Here is a 25035-nt window from a genome sequence, read left to right on the forward strand (position 1 = left end):
TGGATGCAGGCATACGCTTTTTTGAATTGCACGTGTCTTCCGACAGCATCAAGTATGATAAGACTGGAAGCGTCCAGGAATCAGAGACCCTTCGTTATGTTCTGAAAACTCTGCTGACATTTCTTGTGAAACAGAAGAAAGAGACACTGTTGCTTAGAGTGACTCCAGATGAGGGTGCTGTTGCTCAAGTCACAACATATTTAAGTAAAGATGAATTTCCTCTGTGGAGAGACAAAGAGATTCCAACAATGGGACAGGTGAGAGGGAAGATAGTCTTGATTCAGAGTCCAACATTACAATTAGGACTTCCTGTTCATATAACAGAATTGGATGCAGACATGGATACAAAAGAAAAACAAATGAGACAAAATATCAAGTTAGCTTCAGAAAAGTGTGATCATGAGATGATGCTCACATACACTGGGGCCAAAGGAGAAAACGAGGAACCGCTAGAAATTGCAAAAACACTGAATAAGCAAGTTGATGATTATCTCCTTGATCTTAAGGGGGACACCAACAGACCACACTGTGTAGGTATAATTGCTATGGACTTCCCTGGTCCAAAGGTCATCCAAACAATCATCAATTTTAATGGCAAATTAGGAGAGGGGTCAAATATAGTAGGTGACAGTAGCAATGAAGATGTTGCTCTACCTGATTCTGTTGAGAATGATGGGAAAGAAAAAGAAACAGAAGTATCCTCTTCAGACGAGGAACATCCTTCTCAACAAGAAGAATCTCAGTCTACAGGAGAGGAGCATACAGCAGAAGAATCTCAGTCTACAGGAGAGGAGCATACAGCTGAAGAATCTCAGTCTACAGGAGAGGAGCATACAGCTGAAGAATCTCAGTCCACAGGAGAGGAGCATACAGCCGAAGAATCTCAGTCTACAGGAGAGGAGCATACAGCCGAAGAATCTCAGTCTACAGGAGAGGAGCATACAGCCGAAGAATCTCAGTCCACAGGAGAGGAGCATACAGCTGAAGAATCTCAGTCTACAGGAGAGGAGCACACAGCTGAAGAATCTCAGTCCACAGGAGAGGAGCATACAGCTGAAGAATCTCAGTCCACAGGAGAGGAGCATACAGCCGAAGAATCTCAGTCCACAGGAGAGGAGCATACAGCTGAAGAATCTCAGTCCACAGGAGAGGAGCATACAGCTGAAGAATCTCAGTCCACAGGAGAGGAGCATACAGCTGAAGAATCTCAGTCCACAGGAGAGGAGCATACAGCTGAAGAATCTCAGTCCACAGGAGAGGAGCATACAGCCGAAGAATCTCAGTCTACAGGAGAGGAGCATACAGCCGAAGAATCTCAGTCCACAGGAGAGGAGCATACAGCTGAAGAATCTCAGTCTACAGGAGAGGAGCATACAGCAGAAGAATCTCAGTCCACAGGAGAAGAATCTCAGTCCACAGGAGAGGAGCATACAGCTGAAGAATCTCAGTCTACAGGAGAGGAGCATACAGCCGAAGAATCTCAGTCTACAGGAGAGGAGCATACAGCTGAAGAATCTCAGTCTACAGGAGAGGAGCATACAGCCGAAGAATCTCAGTCCACAGGAGAGGAGCATACAGCTGAAGAATCTCAGTCCACAGGAGAAGAATCTCAGTCTACAGGAGAGGAGCATACAGCCGAAGAATCTCAGTCCACAGGAGAGGAGCATACAGCTGAAGAATCTCAGTCCACAGGAGAGGAGCATACAGCCGAAGAATCTCAGTCTACAGGAGAGGAGCATACAGCTGAAGAATCTCAGTCCACAGGAGAGGAGCATACAGCCGAAGAATCTCAGTCTACAGGAGAGGAGCATACAGCTGAAGAATCTCAGTCTACAGGAGAGGAGCATACAGCCGAAGAATCTCAGTCCACAGGAGAGGAGCATACAGCTGAAGAATCTCAGTCTACAGGAGAGGAGCATACAGCTGAAGAATCTCAGTCCACAGGAGAGGAGCATACAGCTGAAGAATCTCAGTCCACAGGAGAGGAGCATACAGCAGAAGAATCTCAGTCCACAGGAGAAGAATCTCAGTCCACAGGAGAGGAGCATACAGCCGAAGAATCTCAGTCCACAGGAGAGGAGCATACAGCCGAAGAATCTCAGTCCACAGGAGAGGAGCATACAGCAGAAGAATCTCAGTCCACAGGAGAGGAGCATACAGCTGAAGAATCTCAGTCCACAGGAGAAGAATCTCAGTCTACAGGAGAAGAGCATACAGCTGAAGAATCTCAGTCCACAGGAGAAGAATCTCAGTCTACAGGAGAGGAGCATACAGCTGAAGAATCTCAGTCCACAGGAGAAGAATCTCAGTCTACAGGAGAAGAGCATACAGCTGAAGAATCTCAGTCCACAGGAGAAGAATCTCAGTCCACAGGAGAGGAGCATACAGCTGAAGAATCTCAGTCCACAGGAGAAGAATCTCAGTCTACAGGAGAAGAGCATACAGCTGAAGAATCTCAGTCCACAGGAGAAGAATCTCAGTCTACAGGAGAAGAGCATACAGCTGAAGAATCTCAGTCCACAGGAGAAGAATCTCAGTCTACAGGAGAAGAGCATACAGCTGAAGAATCTCAGTCCACAGGAGAAGAATCTCAGTCTACAGGAGAAGAGCATACAGCTGAAGAATCTCAGTCCACAGGAGAAGAATCTCAGTCTACAGGAGAAGAGCATACAGCTGAAGAATCTCAGTCCACAGGAGAGGAGCATACAGCTGAAGAATCTCAGTCCACAGGAGAAGAATCTCAGTCTACAGGAGAAGAGCATACAGCCGAAGAATCTCAGTCCACAGGAGAAGAATCTCAGTCTACAGGAGAAGAGCATACAGCTGAAGAATCTCAGTCCACAGGAGAAGAATCTCAGTCTACAGGAGAAGAGCATACAGCTGAAGAATCTCAGTCCACAGGAGAAGAATCTCAGTCTACAGGAGAAGAGCATACAGCTGAAGAATCTCAGTCCACAGGAGAAGAATCTCAGTCTACAGGAGAAGAGCATACAGCTGAAGAATCTCAGTCCACAGGAGAAGAATCTCAGTCTACAGGAGAAGAGCATACAGCTGAAGAATCTCAGTCCACAGGAGAGGAGCATACAGCTGAAGAATCTCAGTCCACAGGAGAGGAGCATACAGCTGAAGAATCTCAGTCCACAGGAGAGGAGCATACAGCTGAAGAATCTCAGTCCACAGGAGAGGAGCATACAGCCGAAGATGCCAAACATTCTCCATCAGAGGATGAATCTCATTCACTACATGATGAACATCTTGCGACAACTAGAAAAAAAATTATTAAAAAGGTAAAATGTCACAAAGTTCATGCAAGACCCCAACCATCTCCTTTACTTTAAACATTATAAGGGGAATCTTAGTCTTAATAGAATAAACATAATCACCACTTAAATGTTGAACTTCCACAATTTGATCTCTTTAAACTACAGCATATGTATCATAAGCAGCAACACATCCTGTCAGTTAAATAAAATACACAAATAAACAATACATCACAGTATTTGGTCATTCATTGTTTGCTTGTCAAGAAAAGATTCTTGCTTTGTGGTGAAGGCGTGAGAGGAGCCTCTGCAATCTATGCAACTGTGGTCTGAGTGAGTGTTCACTTAGGGCCTTCCCTTTTTTGCAAACCACAAAGGAAATTACTTTTAACACATACCAAAATGTTCATGATTCTGTAACAGTTATTCTCTTGACATTTTTATTCCTTGACCTGAAGATAACATCACTTTGCTGGTTTTGAGGAAATAATAACCTACAGAGTAATAACGAGAATGTACGAAAGCACCAGGAATTACACACTCACTTCTCACTGTCATATGTTGTGTGTGTGTGTGTGTGTGTGTGTGTGTGTGTGTGTGTGTATATATATATATATATATATATATATATATATATATATATATATATATATATATATATTCTAGGGGAATCAAAATTCACAAATGTAGACCATTTGCTTAAAAGGTTAATTTAAAGAATCATACTCCAAAAAAAAAAAAAAATACAATAATAACATCACAGACTAGGCCTATACTGTTATCTTCTTAATTATTATTAAGACTATTAAGTTTAAATGAAGATAGTTATTGATGTTTTTAGGCTATAGTTTCTTCAGATCATTGTATTGGTTTATGGGTTCTGAGGTTTTGTGGAAATAAAAAGTGGAACTTAAAGTTCTCATGACATCAGTTATCATGTGACATGTGAAACTTGATTCTAACGGGAGGTTTCATTTAAAAAAATAAATAGCCTATTTTTTACAATTGACATAAAATGTGTAAAACATGGTTTAGATTTGTCATATGTATCTCTATGAAATTAAATTCATACGGAGTACAGATAACTTTTTTCTTTTTTTCTTCTTTTTTTTTTTTACAAATATTAACACATTTTACAGCTTCTTATTTTTCAAAGTTAATATTGTGTATAATAACTTCTGCCTTTAAAAACAAAGGCTTATTTCACCATTACATACAACATTTAGCTATTAGAAGTAACATGTTAATTAAATGATATTCCTTATGATAAGATATATCATGAGTGGGAAAAGAAAATATGAATAAAACTTTTCCAAAACACAGTAGACATCTGGGCATGATAGGGCCCTTAATAAATGAACAGAAATCTAACCAAAAACAAGCCGAATGAGGACAACTCTAAAAATAAATGAAAGAATGTCCCTGCATATAAACCACAAAATGTACAAAATATATCAATATCACAAATAAATCTGTTTATAAGATATAATTTCAAGGGTAATATTTATAAACTGGATAAAAAATATACCAGTAAACACTATTATTCTTAATGGAGGAAAAAGAGAACTGTCTGGTAAAATCCAAAGGCCTCCGTGACGTCAACACGTGCGTGACTTACTTCCTGGTTTTGCGTTTTCTAACATAAAGGTGTGTCGAAACTCTCTTCAGCATTTTACTGCTTTGGGTTCATCAAGAGCGAAACGTATGAACGTATTAACTTAATTACCTCAAGACAGCAGCTCAAAACACAGAGAACAGATAAAGTTAAGGTGCGTATGACTTTGCTTTGCTTGTAACTGTTTTAACTTGTGTATCTCTACATTTAAGTACACTAGATTCGGTAAATTGACGTTCCTAATAGTTGTCATTGACATTTCTGATAGCGAACTGTTTAATGGCTACTTATTTTGTCAAGTAGTATGTAGAAATAAACTGTAAAACTTTTGTAAACAAAGTGATGAGGTTAAAAGGGGGGGGGGGATAGAGCGCGTCCGTGTGTTGGAATGCGGGAACGCGCCGCAAATAAAGATAATTAAAACTATGAAATAATGTGATGTCGGTGTTGTAGTGAAAATATAGAAGACTAAATGAGTTTAGAAACCTACTATTTTTAAAATGACTGTGAAACCTAAAGTTTCACGTCTGAAGATGACATTTCTTGTTCAAAAGGTACAGTAATAGTTTAGATACATTGATTTTTATAACTTATTTGCTTCTAGATGTCATTGATTTAATAAATATTTATAATTTTTTATAAGTTTTAATATAAATATACTCTAATAATTTATAGAACTAACTCATTTTAATAAAACATTGTTTATTTAAAAAAGATGTATTTTTTTTTGTCTTTATTTTAACCATATCAGAATTGTAGCTATTATAGTCATTTTTAATTGCTTTGAGATTCATAAATTCATAAATGTTTGAAATATCAGTCTGATTGTCACATTGTATTGCCATGTGATCTGTAGATGATACCTTAGTTTCAGATGATTTACATTTACATTTAGTCATTTAGCAGACGCTTTTATCCAAAGCGACTTACAAATTAGGACTAAATTAAGCGAGTCATCATGAAGAGGCAAAAACAACAACAACGCAATTATTAGAAAAGTTGTCATTTGAGGTTATAAATAAATATCTGAATTCCCCATAAATGCTTAATTTATCTTATCTCTAACATTGCGCTTTCTGTAAACAGGCGAGACCGACGAGGACGTTTTTCCAGATGAAGAGATGAGTGCTGAAATCGGCACCATCCCCACGTTACAATTGTATTTGGATTCCCTGTGGTCATCCGGCATAGGACCACACAAATCTGACGCAAACGCCACCAACGCATGGGTAACAGCGCCTACGTCTCTGTACAGCCCTCCCGTTTTCTGTGACATTAGAATGGACCCGGCTCAGCCCAGCCCGACTCCAGATGAATCCTCAGAACTGGGGTCTGACTTTCAGACCCAGCTCGACCTGTTCCTCAAGCTGGGGTTTTCCCAAACGCAGGTCCGCGCCGCTTTCCTGAAACTCGGCCTCAGCGCAGACACCAACAGGGTTCTGGGCGAGCTGATACAGGCTGCTGGGGAATCTGAAGAGAGAGAGGAGTCTACAGCCTCCCCGGTGCTGGTTCCACGTGGGGATGGTTCCAGTAAGACCCAAAATCAAAGTGCTCCGGCAGTGTCAAGTGCTCCGGAACAGCTGGTAGAGGATGAGGACGCACTCAGACCTATAGTCATTGATGGGTCTAATGTAGCCATGAGGTGAGTTTACTGTACACATGACATGCTTTCAATGACACTACATCTTCCATCCCGTTGCTATTACTATTTACAGTAAATTTAAAGGCAATATTAATTTTGACGACCTTTTCCTTTGTATCAAATGTTTAACAGGACATTTTAAATGTTAAAAGTCACTAGATAACAGTTTTCATAGAACTAGTACATATTGTTCTATTTAAGGCTGCTTTCGCTTTACATTTTGAAAAATAATTTGAAGTGTGCAATTTTTTTGCCATTTATAGCATCACCAAACGGAAAATGGTTTATCAAAAAGTTGCGCTAACGGTTTAATAGTGCCACACTTTTTGTCTTAATTATAGTTGGCTTTGCAAAATAATTATTACGATAGAAAAATCATTTTTATCAAAAAGTTGCGTTAACGGTTTAATAGTGCCACACTTTTTGTCTTAATTATAGTTGGCTTTGCAAAATAATTATTACGATAGAAAAATCAAGGAATGTTCAGTACATCATTATTGTTTACTGTAAAATAGATGAAGTGTTTACAAATTAAGGGAACGATATTGAGACATTTTTATCCTTTGTACTGTAGTATTGTTTTTTACAATCATGCAGTAATTGTCACAGTTTCATAAAACCCAGTGTTTCCTCACACGCATTCCTAAAAATGTGCAAATCAAGTCCATTTCCTTCTGTTTTTGTGAATACAGAGGTGTATTTGTGCTCATGTGAAGGGCAACTTAATGAGTCATGACTGAACGCTTATTTGAGCACGTATATATGTTTTTGGCAGTCATGTAACGGAAAACAGATAATCCTTATTGGACAGACTGAATGGTATTTGGACACTCCAAATCATAGTATTTTTCTCAACAAATTCTTTGCGTGGGATTTGTCGTAATGAGTAATTCGTTCCAAATGTCAGACCAGAAAATTAGGAAGTTATTTGGAGAAGTTAGATCATACGTTTCCAAAGCGAATTCACAGTTTTCTTGTGATCTTTTAAAGCGTGTTTTAAGACCTTTTAAAATCCTCCCTTCCCTTTGTATTTCACCTGCGCTTGCAAGTAGAGCCCAGATTTGCCCCTGCAGGCTCTTGTTGCTGTCATCACTCCAGTATGCAAATAATCTTATATGCAAATCTGTGGCGTTTCCAGTCCCCTCCCTTCCTTCTTTCTATCCTGAAGGAGAATGTCTGTGAAAAGTACGCTGTGAAAACGAACAGGCCCAACAGCATTGCAACACGTCGTCTGATTGGATAGCTCTGCCCACCTTTGTGCTATTTTTGTTCCTTTAAATCAGACACTTTTAATTACGTGGTTGAAACAGACAGTTTCCACTTTTCGCACGCCCTCTTCTGTTGATTTGCAGTTTGGATTTAAATGAAAATGTACTAATTGTATCTATTTTAAGCAAATAACACTTGCACCACTTTTGATTGTTTGATTGTACATCACCGCCCTAATGTCTACCACTGTCTAGAAGGAAGTATAACAACATTTATTTTAATTAACTTTAACATTCCCCCTTAGCTCAACTGGCAAGGAAAGAAAATGAACTGATATCTTCCTGCTTTCTTCAGCAGATCTCATAATGTCTGTCGCTTATGTAGTTGATTTGCTCTAAAAAAACAAACTTTAAATTTGAAAAGGTGAATATGATAAAATGCTTTTGATATTCCTTGCTTGTAAGTAGCTTTGGATGAAAGTGCCTGCCAAATGAATTAATGTCTGTGCAACATGCAATCAAATTTTATTATGCAAATTCAAACCTTTATTTCTAAAAACTGTTTCTTAGCCACGGGAACAAGGAAGTTTTCTCCTGTCTGGGAATTCAGCTGGCAGTGAACTTTTTCCTGGAGCGGGGTCACGTTGACATCACAGTGTTTGTGCCTTCCTGGAGGAAAGAACAGCCGCGACCTGACGTACCCATTACAGGTGAGGAAAAGGGAATGCACCTAGTGTCAGGAACAATTCCTGCTGTCCGAAAGGACATTCCCATCAGCAGTGTCTGTTTCCTCATAGCAACCAAATGGCCAAACAAAGAGGCAACAGATGATGCCAAGTTATGACTGATTTTTCAACTAAAGTTTACATGGAGCATGTTTTTTTTATTTCTGGTTTTAAACCCAATCAAACTCAGGTGTCAAATAATAGAACTGGAAGTATGGGAAAACCCCAAAATAATTGCATTTGTGTAGCTGACTGAATGAAGTATGTCATCAGATATATTGGCAAGTACCTTGGGTTTTTAAAACTTTCGTTACTTCCTCGTAAAACAAAGAAGGCCGCAGAAGAGCAGTGTAATAACGCGACTGCTGCTTTTGATCTGCATGTTTGCCAATCCCTCAAGAAGTTTGACCTAGCTAGAGGGAAATAATGCAACTTTGTGGTTGTAGTAATAATACCATGTAGTAATGTAACCGTGTTGATTTGTCTCAACTGTTGCCATTTCACTATGCAAACATGGCATAAATTTGTTTGAATTCCTGCTTCCTTTGAAATAAACTGTCAGTGTGTAAATGGGCACGTGCCCAATCGAAATCACAAGCAATTTAAGATGCCAAGAATCTTTCTCCCTTGGGGTGTTTGTTCTAGCTGCTCCAAAAGTATAATTGAATACCAACAAGACTTTAGTTTTAACAGAACAGACAGTGTGTTCCAAAATTGGCTGTAAATCAATAACATTATGTCAAACTAATTTAATTATATGGTGTTTATCTCATATGTAAATAGCAATATGTCAAACTAATAACATGATATGCTGCTAATCTCATGTCAATCAAATATTAATATTTGCTGAGGACATTATTTTAGTTTATATTACTAAGTGATTTTAGAAGTCAGTAAATTGTTTATTTTATTTCCATATCATGCACATACTGTAAACCTATCGATAACTGGCTTACATTTCACAGAATTTTTTTTTTATTTATTTAATCAGGGACAGTACACATTAATAATACATAACCATATGTAAAATGCGACAGATTTAGCGAACACTGGCTAATTTTACAATCAAGTTTTTTAATGTGTCCGAGGTTCACAATAAAAAAATTAAAAAACATTGCTATTTTTCAAATACCTGCTCTGTGTATATATATATATATATATATATATATATATGCATGAGACATAATGCATCTAGCCAGTGCATATATGTCTTACAGTTTTTTCTTCAGCATTTTGCACCATAAGAGCTGGATTTTTAAGGTATTTTTAATGGGTTTTTTAAGACATTTGATTTTAGAAAGTGCAAACATGATTTAGATGTTACTTTAAAATGCTCCAATTTCTTATTTCAAAATGTATATACAGGTCAGGGTGCATGATTAAATATGTTCATTTTATTATTGGTAATTTTTTTATAATTGTACTAAATTAAAGCATCAAAATGACGGCCCTAATTGTGACACAATTGCAAAACGCGTCAACACTCATATCAAATTTCATGAATATTTTTCTTCAGATCAGCACATTCTGCGGGAATTAGAACGGAGGAAGCTCTTGGTGTTCACACCATCCAGAAGGGTGGCCGGAAAACGGGTGGTTTGCTATGATGACCGTTTTATCGTGAAGCTGGCGTATGAATCCGACGGCATCATTGTATCCAATGACACTTACCGAGATCTGCAAGGAGAACGTCCTGAGTGGAAGCGTTTTATTGAGGAGAGGCTTCTGATGTACTCGTTCGTCAATGACAAGTAAGTGCTGTTGCATGTTGGTCATTGCAGCATAGCCATTTGATAAAAGCCCTGCTGCTAATTAATTCCAATTTGAGTAAATCCACTTTTTTCTTTCTTTTTTTGTAGGTTTATGCCTCCAGATGACCCTTTGGGAAGACATGGACCCACCCTTGACAACTTTCTGAGAAAGACTCCACGTATACCTAAGAAACAGCCCTGTCCTTATGGTGAGAATGTTTTTTTTTTTCTGACTTGAATGATTGACACTGTACAATCACTAGTGTGTTCACGTGGCCTTGTGGTGACATGTTGGTGTAATTATCAGGGTGTGGCATTTGTATTTGCTATAGCCCAGACAGAAAGGGATTATCCAGATCCAGGAAATTGATAAACAATATACACTGCTGTTCAAAAGTCATTCAGATGTATTTGAAGTTATGCTCACCAAGGCTGCATTTATTTGATTTGATTATTTGTGAACAAGAATTAAACTCCCATTTTCAATGCAGGAAAGAAGTGCACTTACGGAATCAAGTGTAAGTTCCATCATCCGGAGCGAACCAAGCAATCCCAGCGCGCCCTGGCCGACGAGCTCCGGGAGAAAGCCAAAAATTCATCCACACCGCACAAACCTCAGCCGCTTTCCAGTCAGAGTCCGTCCCTGGATGAAGTTATGGAACAGAAACTGTCCCTCGACGTGTGCGGATCTCTCAAGAAGAGTTACGCCAGTGAAAATGTCCTTGTCATTAAAGGAGCCCCCCAGCTAACGCAAAGGAAGTTTCCTTCGAAAAAAGAACGTCGGCATTCGCCAACAAGCCTGGATTCTTTTCCCAACGGAACTCAAGAGTGTATGGATTCTGGCTTGGGTTCTTACGAATGTCATTCTCATGAAGCTCCCCATTGTGATCGCTACTGCGACCAAAGGAAGTCCAAACCACCCAGCAATGGGCGGCATCACTACGTTCCAGCCAATAGCCAACCCTGCAGTTGCTGTTCCTACCAATCCCTGAGCGCTGGTGGAGCCGGTCAGCACCACAGGAGCTCACCAAACCCGGGTTACGGTCAACCCCGCTATCACTCCTACGGCGGAGGTCCAATTTACCCTCCTGCCAACATGTCCCAGTATTCATTTCCACACAGCAGAGGGCCTCCTCCCCACCAGGGCTACTGGTCCGACCATTATAGTGGCTATCCTCCGGCATCCCACAATGCCATGCACCCAGATAGAGGACATGGACACTGGTCCCCTTCCAGTCACAGTCCTCAGTGGTCCGAACGGGAGCAGGTGAGGAAGAAATTACTCGCAATTTTCAATGCACGTTTGGTGGACAGGGCCATGGACATGTTCCCATTTCTCCTGGACCCACAAAGACTGGCAGCAGAGATTTTGACCCTTCAGTCTCAGGATGGGGCTTTATGATTTTTGTTGAAAGACTAGATAACAAGACAAAGATTCAGGCACCGAGTGTGCTACATCAAGATCTCAACCTCAACCACAACAAGTGATTTCGTCCCAGTCTGTCCTGTAATGCAGGGTAGCTCCACCCACAGTGAAATCTCACTTGTTTTTTTTCACCATTTTCTCACTTGTTTTTGTCAAGTCATGCAGCGTTTCGCTTTCAGCAAAGACAGAAAATTAATTGACTATCAAAAAATTGTCATGCCGTTCCGGATGTTTTGAAATTTTCATTTTAATGTCTGCACAGCTTAAAAGTACAATGATACTTTAATAGATATTTAACCTTTGTCATGAAATGGACTCAATTCAAGCCAAGATTTATTTCTGTTGTATTTTTAATATTGTCATTTGACATATAAATGGTGAATACACTATTAGTTGTATTTAAAGGGTTTTTACCCTTTTGCTGTGGTTCTCAGTATCAGCCTTGTCATTATTTTCACGATAGATTAGATCTTATTTAATGATGGCATGAGTTTTTTTGGTAAACATTGTTTTGAGTTTGAAGTGTTATTATTTGTGGTTCTGCATGGACTGCAGTACCGTGTAGGTTGAACGTGTTGGCACCATGTGCCGTAACTGACGCTTGTTAAGCAGAACTACCAGAAAGGTAGAAGAGTACGCACCCTTTGGTGTATTTTCCCCATTTTAATAAGTGCTAACTTATAAAATGTCATAAAGCATGCAATCATCAGCAGTGTAAGTTCTCAAGGCAAATGCCAAAAGCATGAAACGTGCACAAATAAGACTCTCATGGAACTTTTGGTGCCTCTGTTTGTTTGTATTGAAGCTGTTTAGATTTTAAAAAGGGAGTCTGCAATATTGAGTAGGCAATTTTTTGCCATTGTTTCATTTAGTGGCATATCAGATCTTAATGTGCTCTTTGCTCATTTAAGTATGTCTTTGCTTTTTATGCTGTATCTCATATTATGATAAGTGCCATATTTATGTACACATATCAGTCGTTGACTTTTATTAAAAGTCTTGTCTGTTCAAGTGAATGTCTTACGTGTTGTTCCTCTGTGTGATTGTGTGAACAAACATACTTTATAACCAGCTACATCAGACCTGACCTTTATAAGCATTTGCGCTGCAGGAGATGGCTTTATCTGTGAAGGACGCATTCACTTAAATCACTGTTCCCTTCTAAGAAACCACCTATATTTAAATGCTATATATATAACACAGACAGGACAGATAGTTTCACACCACCTAAGCAAAGAAACCACATGCTAACCATTTTACCTCAATGATAATAGCTTAGTAATTGCATAGATGCCTAGAGATAGGGATGGGACTTTTTCTCGACAAAACGACCGACATATGATTCGACACATGCTCCACTCGACAAAAAAAATAGAGTGTCGACATGTCGAGGGGGCGGGGCTTGTGGGATTTCCAAATTGCATTTTTTTTTTTTTTTTTTTTTTGGCTTTTAATTTATTACATTTCCTCGGTTACTTTAACCTCGGTTCCCTGAGAGATAAGGGAATGAGTATTGCGTTGCAAACGCTATGAGAAAACTCCTTTTCTCGAGAAAAGAACGACCATGGTGTGTAAACAGAAGCAGCAGCGGAAATATGCACGATCCGCGAGTGCTGAAGACGTTCTGCAAGGCTTTGATGGGTGCGCGGGAGGACACAAATGGGCGGCGACAGCTTCTTACAGTGGCGGGAGCTTTTTCCTCAGCGCCGTCAACAGAAAGAGCGTTAACTGTAGGTACGTACACACCGCCGCCGACTTGAGCTGCAAAGAAGCTCTGGCCGCCCTGTCAAGGACGCTTGAACTTGTCAAAAAGTACGGGGAAGCTTGACCGCTCTGAATGGTGAGTGCGCGCGCGCGCGGCCGGGACTCGCTCTCTCTCTCTGCTCGTGCGTGCGCGCTTAAAATTTCATATTTTGTTATGAACATTCACCCGCCAGTGTGGCGGATAGCCTTTTGAGATTTACTCGCCAAACAGAAAATCTACCCGCATTTGGCGCTTGGCGGGTGTTAATTTCGGACCCTGATGTAGAATATTTTCCACCCTCCACATTGCTGCTGCTCTTTAAAAAAAAGAAAGAAAAAAAAGGCCGACAATCCGACAAAAAGTCGACACATGGGCCTTGACAGTCGATTTCCCAAATCCCGTGTCGTTCCCATCCCTACCTAGAGAATAATGTTGTTTCTGTCATGATGACTCTTGGAGTGTTTAGCATGGTAATGGATATTACAATGTTGATATGTTTGGTCTTGGTGGAATAGATCTGCTACGCTGCTGCTGCTGATGTAGAGCAAGTACAGGACTGCCAATACACACACACAACACACTGCTGTGAGCTAGTAAGACATGCTGCTGCTGTACAATATAGCATACATGAATTACCCATAGCAGATCTATACAGGTGGAGCTGGGGAAAATGGAGGATTTCTGGAAGCTCGCTGCAAAAGTGCAAATGCTAACCAAGTATATGAAGGTTGAGCTCATTGGCTACTGATACAGCAGGAACCAATCAGCTGTGCCCTATAGAGGACGCTGTGATTGCAAGCAGGTTGAGTTAAGGACCTCAGCCTGCGCCATCTAGAGTTTCATCAAAGAACTTTGTATTTGACACAACAAGATCTAATGTTCTTGAGTTTGCCAAAACTTTTCACTTGCATGCATGAGAGTTTATATTTAAAGAGGAAATGTTCCTTTTCACAGAAAAGCTGGTGGAATTTCTTAACATTAGTAATATTACTGACTATTCCTTAATCATAAAGGACAACTTGACTTGTTTATTTTACTAAATTTCACGAATCAAGAGATGGTTGTAATCCAGAAACATTCGCATGAAAGATGGTGTCAAGCCTCACTGATCAGACTAAAACAAATATTATTATATTGTCAAATTTTTGGTACAAATCTTTCAGACAAAGATTAAATATTGTAACATTAAATAAGTGAAAAATATTTAATGATAAATTAAGAACTATCTTCAGTATGAGAAAATCACCTTCATGCACATTGAAAAGCTTCTTATTCCTCTGAACTTTGACTTCTGAAAGCTGAAATCCTGATAAAAAACTGTGACAAAATAGTCTTTTAAAATATCGATGTTATTACTTTTTTGCATACGTGTTAGACCTTGCACTAATATAGAAATATAACGTAAAATATATAAATAAAATAACACTGTAAAGGTCGTATATACAGTAAGTGGTATAACAGATGAAGGGGAAAACTGCCAATTAGAAAAACCTACATGTTAAGCTAAAGGAGGATGTCTTTTTAATGGGGTTTATTGAAGAATCATTTTTTATTTTAATTGGAAAAATACAAACCACACCACACAGCAGCATAGGCGTCAGAAAAGAGCACATGCGAGAAGAGCTGTAGATGTCCTTAATAGATACATTTTATCAGAGGAAGTGGCCTTTTGGGGGAGGTGAAAGAGGATTTCAGAGGAACTAGAGCTTTTATGAGAGGGAAAACAGCGTATGTGAGTCATTTTCCAGACTTCATTTAGCATACTTTATTATGATTATCATGTGATGTGCTTCTTTCAGGAGTGACAGCCGTCATGCACTGGAGTAATGATCCATCATTTTTCAAGAGTTTCAGTGGTTCAGACAGAGGCGTCATGAGAGAGATCATGTCTCTAGTGCACATGGTCATTGGACTTCCCCAAAACTATGAAATCCATCTTCAATTTTTTTTGGTTTACTATTAGGCTCATGCGCTGACAGACAGAACTCTCAAATATGATTTAAAAAAAAAATACCACAGTGGTATTGAACCGAACTGTCTGCTACCTTATAAAATGTCCCACACTTTAGCTAGTCTAAACTACTGTTTTGCGAATTAAGTATTAGTGTTCTGTGTAAATGCATATTAGGCTAATTACTTTCATTTACTCAGTTTTTGTGACTCTACATATCCTGCAAGTGAAAACTCATGTAAAATGGTCAAATATCAAACAGTAAATATCAGTCTTTTGGTCTAAGAGCCAGTAACAACACCTACATTTACAGTCTTAGACATTATTGTTCTAGCACAGCATGCTTATCTTCCTGAGCTCACTATGAAGGGGATGTACCGAAGTTTCCCCTGCAGATAATATTGATCCTAATCACAGTAATTTTCAGTAATCAGAAATGCTGTGGTGTAGAGAATTTTTTAAACATGGTTTCTCATCTCTTATCTCTGTCATTGGAATTTTGCATTTGTCAAAAAAAAATAAAAATAAAAATAAATCAAACTTTTTTTTCTTCTGTAAAATCTCAGTAAACACTCATGCACAGTACATTGTCAGTGTCACACATCTGGAAAGACTGCATCTTCAGTTATCAGTTTCAAACCAGGACATATTCACTATCTGCACGTCATCACAATCATTAGATGTGTATCTACCCTGTGCTCTCACTGGCCTTCAGGATGGACTGATGTGACTGAAATATCGACTCATGAGTCATGACTTTATTTTCCGCATATGGATGCAAGTAAGCTCACCAAACAAACTGATGACTGAATCACATCTCTGAAGAAAACAATGCTGGCATTTTTCTGGCATCTAGATTTTATCTTGTACATGACTGTCATTATAGTTGGCTGTCAAATACAGCAAATAAACTAGATACTGCCATAGATACAATAAAAAGTCATTCAGCCATTCTCAGGCAGATGTGAAAGATTATGTCAGAAACTCTGAAATTTGTGATTCACTAGCTAAACATTAGCGGCTAAGGATTAACCTGAATTAACAAATCCTATAGTGTACACAACTTTACAGGATAGAACTTTCAAAATATGAAAATCCAAGTATAATCAACTGCCAAGAGTAGCCTAACAAATATTATTAAAGTAAAATCTTACAGGGATCAGAAATATAGCCTATAATATATATTAGCCTATATAGGCCTTTACTAATAATATTGATATAGCCTATATATTTTACAGTATAGGCCTATATACTAATATTATATACTAATAGTGTTCAGGATGGTTCAGGGCAGGCCATAGGATGATGCAGAAAATATAGTGTGGACATCCAAATGTTTCAAAATGTTTATTTTTTTATTTTTTATTACTATTTTAAAGGAAAAAAGTGGACTAAGCATTTGCCACTAAATTGAACAACTTGGGCAAGACAAGTATATATAGCACATAGCCTACATAATGGTAATTCAAAGTGATTTACACAGAAAAGGAATTAAAATAATCCTAACATAATCACAGCATATGCATAAGAAATCAAAATATCATGCATAAGAAAAAAAAAAAGAAAGAAAAAAAAAACTAAGTTAGGAGCGGGTAGCCTACCCTAGGCCTGTCTGGAGTGGAAGAAATGGAGAGTCAGTGTCGCGAACTTACTGGATATAGTTAAATTAAATGTGCCCAACTCTGTGTGTATTAGACTAACAATAAAGAAAAAATATATAAAAAGTCTACATAAAAAAAAAATATATATAAAAAACTTCCAAGAAACCCAGACAATCACGCTGTGATTGCAGCACATCTGTCATAACTGTTATATCATAACATGTAGAAAACACTTGGGGGTAAACAACTTTCAAATAACACAGTCAACATTCAGGAATACTCTACTTCTGAATTTATTTTAAAGAACACAACAACTAATAATTGCAAGTAGCAGTGCCATCTGCAGGCAAAATTGGGAATAACAGTACTATTAATACATAGGCCCTACATAACAATCACACCGATAACAGCAGTCATTGTAAGAGAATGGCGGCCTCTACTGGAGACTTTTGCAAATTAGGCTACTGCTTCTTTCTGTGTGTGTGAGATGCAAAACTAAAATATGTAAGAGAATGGCGGCCTCTACTGGAGACTTTTGCAAATTAGGCTACTGCTTCTTTCTGTGTGTGTGAGATGCAAAACTAAAATATAAAAGGACTCAACGTGCATATTTTCATGTGTTTATAAATCTCTAATTACTCTATTGAATCTCTTCTCAAATTACTACAATAGCTTGATGAGCATACAAATGCTTTGTATAATAATGCATTTGTCTAGCAATATGAACCATTGTTGAAATTATTTTTTCCCCAGTTCAAATAAAGCAAAACAGTTCTGTCAAAGGGAATAAACTTAAACTTTGAAAACTCCTGGTCCTAGAAGTTTTACGATATTTTGAGGATCCACATATCTGTTTTACATAAAACTATAAGCCAGAGTACTATGCCAGTATGATTTTATGTGCAGACTTTGTTCTGAAAATTGATAATAGATTTGGACTATGATCTCACTGTAGTTCGGAGAGAGATTCAGAGAACATAACACTAACTTGATCAACAACAATATGGACGCCTGAAACGATCAACCTCTTTAAACTACATTTATTGATTCGTTTAAAGAGTCTTGTGGACACATCTGATCCTCACAGGTAAGAGATAGAAATATAAGAGAGATTGTGCTGAACAGGTTTCTAATGGAAGTGATCTGGTTTAGTAGGTTTATGTCAAACAGGAATAAGTTGATAAGGAAACAGGTTTAATCATGTCAAATACTCTATTTTAGGTGTTTACTGCACTGAAATTGTATCAGAATTGTATTAAAATATGCCAAATGATTGACTGTAAAGCAAAGTTTGGTGTTTCTGTCATTTTGTCACATGACAGAAAGACTAAAGAAACAGGAAGTAAATGACCTGCAGACTGAACACAAACCTTCCCAATTTGATAAAATTCTCTTCAAATTTATATGGAAGAATAAGCCTGACAAGGTTAAAAGGTCTGTTCTCTCAAACCTTCTGGCTGAAGGTGGTCTGAATGTACTGACATTTACTTAATTTAACCAAATTATAAAAATCAACTGGATTAAAAGATTCCTCAAGTGTCCAAATAGTATGTGGAATATTATTCCAAACAGCTTATTTGAAACTTTTGGTGGTCTTAACTTTCTATTGATATGTCCTTTTTCGGTAGGAAAACTCCCCGTGAAATTAAGCAATTTTCATAAACAAACCTTGTTATGTTGGAATCTTATCTTTAAACACAATTTCTCCCCTCACAACTGTATTCTTTGGAACAATGCATATGTACTACACAAAAACAAAACACTCTTTCTGAATGAGTGGTTTATAAGTAATCTGAATACAGTAAACAATCTGCTAAATACAAAAAAAATATTTTATTCTTATGAGCACTTCATGGAAAAATATGGTATTGATACATCTCAAGAAGAATTCGAAATGGTGATTGAGTCTATTCCTGTTAGTCTTGTTACTTTAGCGCAGAGCATACAGACAGATACTTCTCTATCTGTAACAGTCGGTTCTCCTGCTATTTCTGGCATTCCACTTACAGATAAGAGATGTAACAATACTTTTATTAGAAACATACTTGATCCTGCCAGTACTCCTATATGTAAACACCGATGGACTTTACTGGACAAGAAACTATGGAACATGATCTTCCTGCTACCTCATCAGTATATTATTGTAAATAAAATCAAAGAAGTTTTATTCAAAATTGTTCACAGGTATTACCCTTCAAAAGCAAACATCTGTACTTTTTTTCCAACTGTGTGTAACATTTGTACATTCTGTGGCTGTGAAGGAGAAACCATTGAGCATGTTTTTGTTGGTTGTCCCCTTGTAGCTTCCTTTTGGTCCCATTTACAAAGATTTATTTCCCAAAAGATAAAAAAGAATATTTCTCTAAGCAAATTTGAAATACTTATTATAGTCACTGAGCCATATTTATCAGCCAATGAAAAATATGTAATTAATTTAATTATTATTTTAGCTAAATATTATCTGCACAAAATGATTTGGCAAAGAAGCAAACCCTCCTTTTACAATTTCAAAATTACAGACCTTAAAAAATATTGGAACAGCATTAAAAACAAAACAAACAAAAAACAACAAATTAAACAAAACAATCAAATTATTTCATTATTTTAACTTTAATGCATAAGCAGACCTAAGTGTTTTTCATTTATATATCTATGTGTTTTGTTATTTTATTTCAATTTTTTTTTCTTCTTTCTTTCTTTTCGGATTATTATCGGATCTTTTCCTGTCTCTTATTTTGTTCACCTTGTTAAGATCAGATATATGAAGCTGTATATTGATTCAATTTCGTATATGTGTTAAAATTGTATTGTAACAAAATATTAATAAAATTTGTAAAAAAAAAAAAAAAAACTGAACACAAACCTGCTAAACTGCAGATGAAAATCACATTTATATTAAGAGGATTTTAAAAACGACACTCGGTTACTAACGTAACCTCGGTTCTCTCTAGAGAGGGAACGAGTGTTGCGTAAGTTTAGCTTACGCCACAGGAAAAACTCCTTTTTCTCGAGAATACTGAAGCGGTAAATTATCCTTCATTTTTAATAATTTAAAATGCATTTTAAATTATTTAAAAATAATTTTTTTAAATAAGTGCCCCTAGGCGAGGCAGCTTACGCGCCCATAGGCTGCTCTGCGGCAACTGCTGCAACCTATCAGTGCGTCTGCCATGACTTCAGCGCCAATGGGAAGCTTTCCCTGCGCTACGTCATGGCCCGCCAATATGGGTGTGGCTTAAGCCTATAAATACCCATCGCTCAGGTTGCACTATGATTTCAGTCGACTGGAAGCGAAACCATAACGCAGTACAAGCACGGCAGGTTACGCAACACTCGTTCCCTCTCTAGAGAGAACCGAGGTTATGTTAGTAACCGAGTGTTGTTCTCTTACGAGAGTACTCTCGTGTTGCGTAAGTTTAGCTTACGCTACGGGAACCCAATGTAAAACGCCGTGCGTGCTAAGATTCCAAAACCAATCTCCCAAGGGCAGTTTGCCCGGGGCTCATGTATAAGTCGAATAGACGCATAGTGGCCACACGGGGTGGGACGACTCGGTATTATGAAGAAACTTACACAAATATACAGTTAAGACAATATATCAGCCTTGAAACTGCATAGGCCCACAGGACATTGGAATATATCAACAGTCTAAGCGAACTGGGTTGGGTAGACATAGTTAATATAGCATAATCAGACTGAGAACAGCCTGGCCTGTAGGGCAGGCACTTCTAGGTTGTAAAACCTAATAAATGTAGACAGGGAGGCCCAGCCTGCTGCCATACAAATATCTTGAAGTGAAACCCCGCTTGTCCATGCCCACGACGAGGCCATGCCTCTGGCTGAGTGGGCTCTAACGCCCAAGGGACAATCCAGGCCCTTGAGGCATAAACTGACACAATAGCATCGACTATACATCTGGACAGGGTTTGTTTCGCGGTGGCTAGCCCTTTAACGCAGCCACCGAAAGAAACGAAAAGCTGCTCTGTCTGCCTGAAGGCAGTTTAACGTTCTACATAATCCTCAAGGCCCTAACTGGGCAAAGGAAATTAACCCCATCCTCACTGTCAGGTGCAGGGAGGGCTGACAGGGAAATGACTTGCGCTCTAAATGGAGTCGCAAGCACCTTCGGGACATAACCATGTCTTGGTTTGAGGATGACCTTAATAGAGTCATGAGGCCCAAATTCCAGACACGTAGCACTCACTGAGAGTGCGTGTAGGTCGCCAACCCGTTTTACTGAGACCATTGCCAGCAGAAAAGTGGTTTTGAAGGAAAGGTATTTTAGCTCTACCGCATGTAAGGGTTCAAACGGGCCACCTTTCATGGCCTCTAGGACCGTAGAAAGGTCCCACACTGGAACCGAGGGGGGTCGAGGAGGATTCAGCCTCCTAGCACCCCTGAGAAAACTGGTTACCAGAGGGTTACCAGAATTATTGAGAATTTGCACTCCCTGATTCGCTTGATTACCTGTGGTAACAAGGCGACTGGGGGAAATGCATAAAGAGGGCATCTGGGCCAGTCTAGGGCCAGCGCGTCCCTTTCTTTTGAAAAGAACATTGGGCAATGAGCGTTGGTCTGTGACGCGAATAGGTCTACCTCCGCTCTGCCGAAGATGTCCCAGATGCTTTGTACCACCAGGGGATGCAGGGACCATTATATGGGAAGCTTATATGGGCCCACGTTCAGGACGCCCGGAACATGCGCTGCTCTCAGCTGCTCTGTGCTTTTGGCCCAGTTGACTCTGAGACTCAACCGTTTCAGATGGTCCAGCAATAGCGCTCTGTGCAACACCAATTCCTCCCTTGACTGTGCTAAACTCAGCCAGTCGTCCAAATAGTTTAGAATTCTCACGCCCCTTCGTCTGAGGGGCGCGAGCGCTGTGTCCATGCATTTCGTAAATGTACGAGGTGCTAAAGACAGGCCGAACCGAAGGACGGTGTACTGATAAGCCTGGCCCTCGAAGGCGAATCTCAAGAATGGCCTGTGACGGGCTGCTATTTGAATCTGAAAGTAGGCATATTTCAGATCCACTGATATAAACCAGTCCCCCGGTCGGATTCGAGCAAGGACTTGTCTGGTTGTGAGCATTTTGAACGAGCGTATCATAAGAGCTTTGTTCAAACGCCTGAGATCTTGTATGGGGCGGAGCCCGCCGTCCTTCTTCGGGACTAAGAAGTAGCGGCTGTAAAACCACGACTCGCTCTCTGCCAAGGGAACGGTCTCCACCGCTCCTTTCCTTAGCAAATTCGCTATCTCGCCGCAGATGTAGGTGTGCTACTTCCTGATTCACAGAGGTTTCGACCTGTGCTATGAAGCGCGGCGGTCTGCGAGCGAATTGCAGCGAATAGCCCCGTTTTACTATCTCTAGCACCCACTTTGAGACCCCTGGAATCGATTCCCACGCTTTCGCGTGAATAGCCAGGGTTAGAATGAAATCTGGGCTCCGGTCGCTGGTATTCAGAGACTCGGGAACCCGGCCATGATGAAATACTCTGTTCATCAAGTCATGTTCAGTGGGGCAGTCGTAGCTAACTTCCGGGCCGCAGAACCGGGAAGGAGCTGTATTACAGACGAGGCTGTGTGAGCTCGTGGCACGGGGTGCTTGGTAACACAGATACAGTCGTTTTCATAGGTAGGGGTGAGCACTGTACATCGGTCACATTCCCTACACGTGAAATATGAATGGCACAAGCCGGTTTGACTGATATGGACCCCGGGGTGGTGTGAGACACTGCGTGGGTAGTGCTTATGTGTAGGGGTGAACACTGGGCAGTGGGCACTTTTCCTACACTTAACGGTCAAGTGGCGTGAGCCAGCTTTACTGTATTTGACCCTGGATGAGTGTGACACATGAGTGTGGCTCTTTTTGAGATTTATGTGGGTCGCCGTGAGAACGGCATTTGTGTGCAGGCGAGCGAGCTGAAGAACCGTCTCGTTGACTGCTGAATACACTCCTCGAATCGCCTCTGTTGAGGGGATTGAGAGAGCGGGTCGTGCCGATTTGGATGGCGGTCCGGCCGCAGCGGGACTTAGCCATCGGCGCCTTCCTAGGGGGGCTAGGAAGACTTAGGAGGGTCAAAGTTAGGCGCGATCTTGGGCCTGGGGTCTCGGGCAGGAAGCGGTCTGCGTCGGCTAGTGGAGCGCGAACGCTGACGTTCCTCCCGAGCCTGGCGATGCTGTGCGGCAGGCGGCGGAGGCGGTGGGGGCACTGTTTTCCGAGCGGGCGGCTGCTTCTTTGCGCGACCCGCTGCAGAACTGGAACGCCGCGGCAGAAAAAAAAGTCTCATGGCCTGAGACGTCTATACAGAACGGCCTTTGTACAGAAAATACCTTAGTATTTGCAAGATCGGCAGCATAAGCGTGGCCGATCAACGCCGAGGTGGTCCGGCAGGCTTTAGTAGGTAGGCTAGACTTGGACCGCCATCCCGCAGAGGGCGGAAACAAGTGAGTCGCTACTGCTTCCTCGACCGGAGGAACGGAGAGATATCCTCTTTCTTTGGCGCCGTCAACCGCAGAGAATGCCGAGGAAACAGAGGATCTCAGCCTAGCCGAATACAGAACTCCCCACGACCTGGAGAGCTCGTCGTGCAGTTCAGGGAGGCCTTAGAACAAGTAAAGAGCAGCGTCCAGGCAGAAAGCAGCCATCCAGCCTGTTGGGCACGGGCTCCTGGGGCGCGGTCCACTCAAGGCCGAGGTCCTCCACGGCCTTCGTGAGGAGGCGGAGAAGCTCAGCGTCAACCGAAACCCTGACGCTGGACTCACATGTCGACGGGGTGGGGTCCAGGACAGATCCCAACCATTCCTCGCTCCCGGACGCGATGAGTGAGCAGCTGTCATCCTCCATGACACCCCCGTCCATCTCGTCAAGCGCCTTCGGAGCGGGGCGCTGTCCATCGATGAAGGAGACGGGGGACTCCGAGAGAGAGGCTCGCAGGGAAGCTGCCAGCGAGAGCTCTTTCACCGAAGTTTCGGGTGGCCTCTGCGAACGGCGCTTCTTACGGCGTGGTCCAGCAGGAGGCATCTGAGAAGCGGACTCGGCGGAGAACAAAGCAGAGAACAAAGATTCTCGGCGGAGAATCAAGCCCACAGTGTCGAGAGAGGCAGTGCTTCGCACTCATGGCAGCCGCCGTAAGCGAGCACGTGGTCTGCGTGTTCCTGGCCCAGGCAGGAAACGCACAGCACGTGGCGGTCCCCGTCGCTGAGCGTGGCTCGACACGAGCCGCAGGACATGGTGGGCATTGAAAAATGCCGGCTCTTTCAGAAGAAAACGTGTGTCGCGGCGGTGAACACACACGGAGCGAGAAAAGGATATAGGTGCCGGATAGCGCAGCAGGCACGGTGAGTGAAAGCGGCGATAAGAAAGCCGGCGTTCTCAAACTCGAGCTCGTCCCGCTGAGATGCTTTTCAACGGCTTCTTCTTCTCAAGAAGATCCAGCGATGTGGAACACACGCTGAAAGGAGACGAAATCATAGTGCAACCTGAGCGATGGGTATTTATAGGCTTAAGCCACACCCATATTGGCGGGCCATGACGTAGCGCAGGGAAAGCTTCCCATTGGCGCTGAAGTCATGGCAGGCGCACTGATAGGTTGCAGCAGTTGCCGCAGAGCAGCCTATGGGCGTGCGAGCTGCCTCGCCTAGGTCTGCAGTTGTAGCAAATGCATTTTAAATTAATAAAAATTAAGGATAATTTTCTGCTTCAGTATACTCGAGAAAAAGGAGTTTTTCCTGTAGCGTAAGCTAAACTTACGCAACACGAGAGTACTCTCGTAAGAGAACTAGCCTACACCAATTCATACAATAGGCCTATATCTCTTAATTTTGAGGGGGAAGGTTATCTGTACTTTCCCTTTAATATGAAAAGCAGTTCCTAGTTCAGATTGTTTTGCAATTCCTTAAAAAGGCATCAAGAGAGGAAGAACAATGGCAGAATCTTCCTCAACATCACAGAAAACAAGAGAAACCAGGAGAGGGAGTATAGATGATCCTCCATGTGAGTCAATAACACAATCAAATCTCTTTTATTTTATCTTCTTGAAAGTAGCCACCTGCTGTTCAATAAGATTTTCACACTATGTAGGTGATTTATCTTCATCATTTCTCTCTCCAGGG

At 40.8% G+C, this 25035-nt stretch overlaps 1 protein-coding gene across 1 annotated transcript; it reads left to right on the top strand.

Moving 5' to 3' along the window:
* Positions 1-4876: 4876 nt before the first annotated feature.
* zc3h12ab (zinc finger CCCH-type containing 12Ab) lies at positions 4877-12638 on the top strand. Its single transcript, XM_084423019.1, has 6 exons — positions 4877-5029; positions 5962-6517; positions 8296-8435; positions 9967-10201; positions 10310-10410; positions 10693-12638. The coding sequence occupies exons 2-6, from the start codon at positions 5997-5999 to the stop codon at positions 11601-11603; spliced, it is 1908 nt and encodes a 635-aa protein (XP_084279145.1). The 5' UTR covers positions 4877-5029; positions 5962-5996; the 3' UTR covers positions 11604-12638.
* Positions 12639-25035: the final 12397 nt, after the last annotated feature.

This window comes from Rutilus rutilus (genome assembly GCF_951802725.1).
Source record: "Rutilus rutilus genome assembly, chromosome: 11".
NCBI lineage: Eukaryota > Metazoa > Chordata > Actinopteri > Cypriniformes > Leuciscidae > Rutilus > Rutilus rutilus.

What these genes read in the sequence shown, in the direction of transcription:
- zc3h12ab (XM_084423019.1), top strand. Translation starts at nt 5,997, where the DNA reads ATGAGTGCTGAAATCGGCACCATCCCCACGTTACAATTGTATTTGGAT. An exon ending in TACTCGTTCGTCAATGACAA is followed by an intron (nt 10,202 to 10,309) that starts GTAAGTGCTGTT and finishes CTTTTTTTGTAG; the next exon opens with GTTTATGCCTCCAGATGACC. An exon ending in GAAACAGCCCTGTCCTTATG is followed by an intron (nt 10,411 to 10,692) that starts GTGAGAATGTTT and finishes TTTTCAATGCAG; the next exon opens with GAAAGAAGTGCACTTACGGA.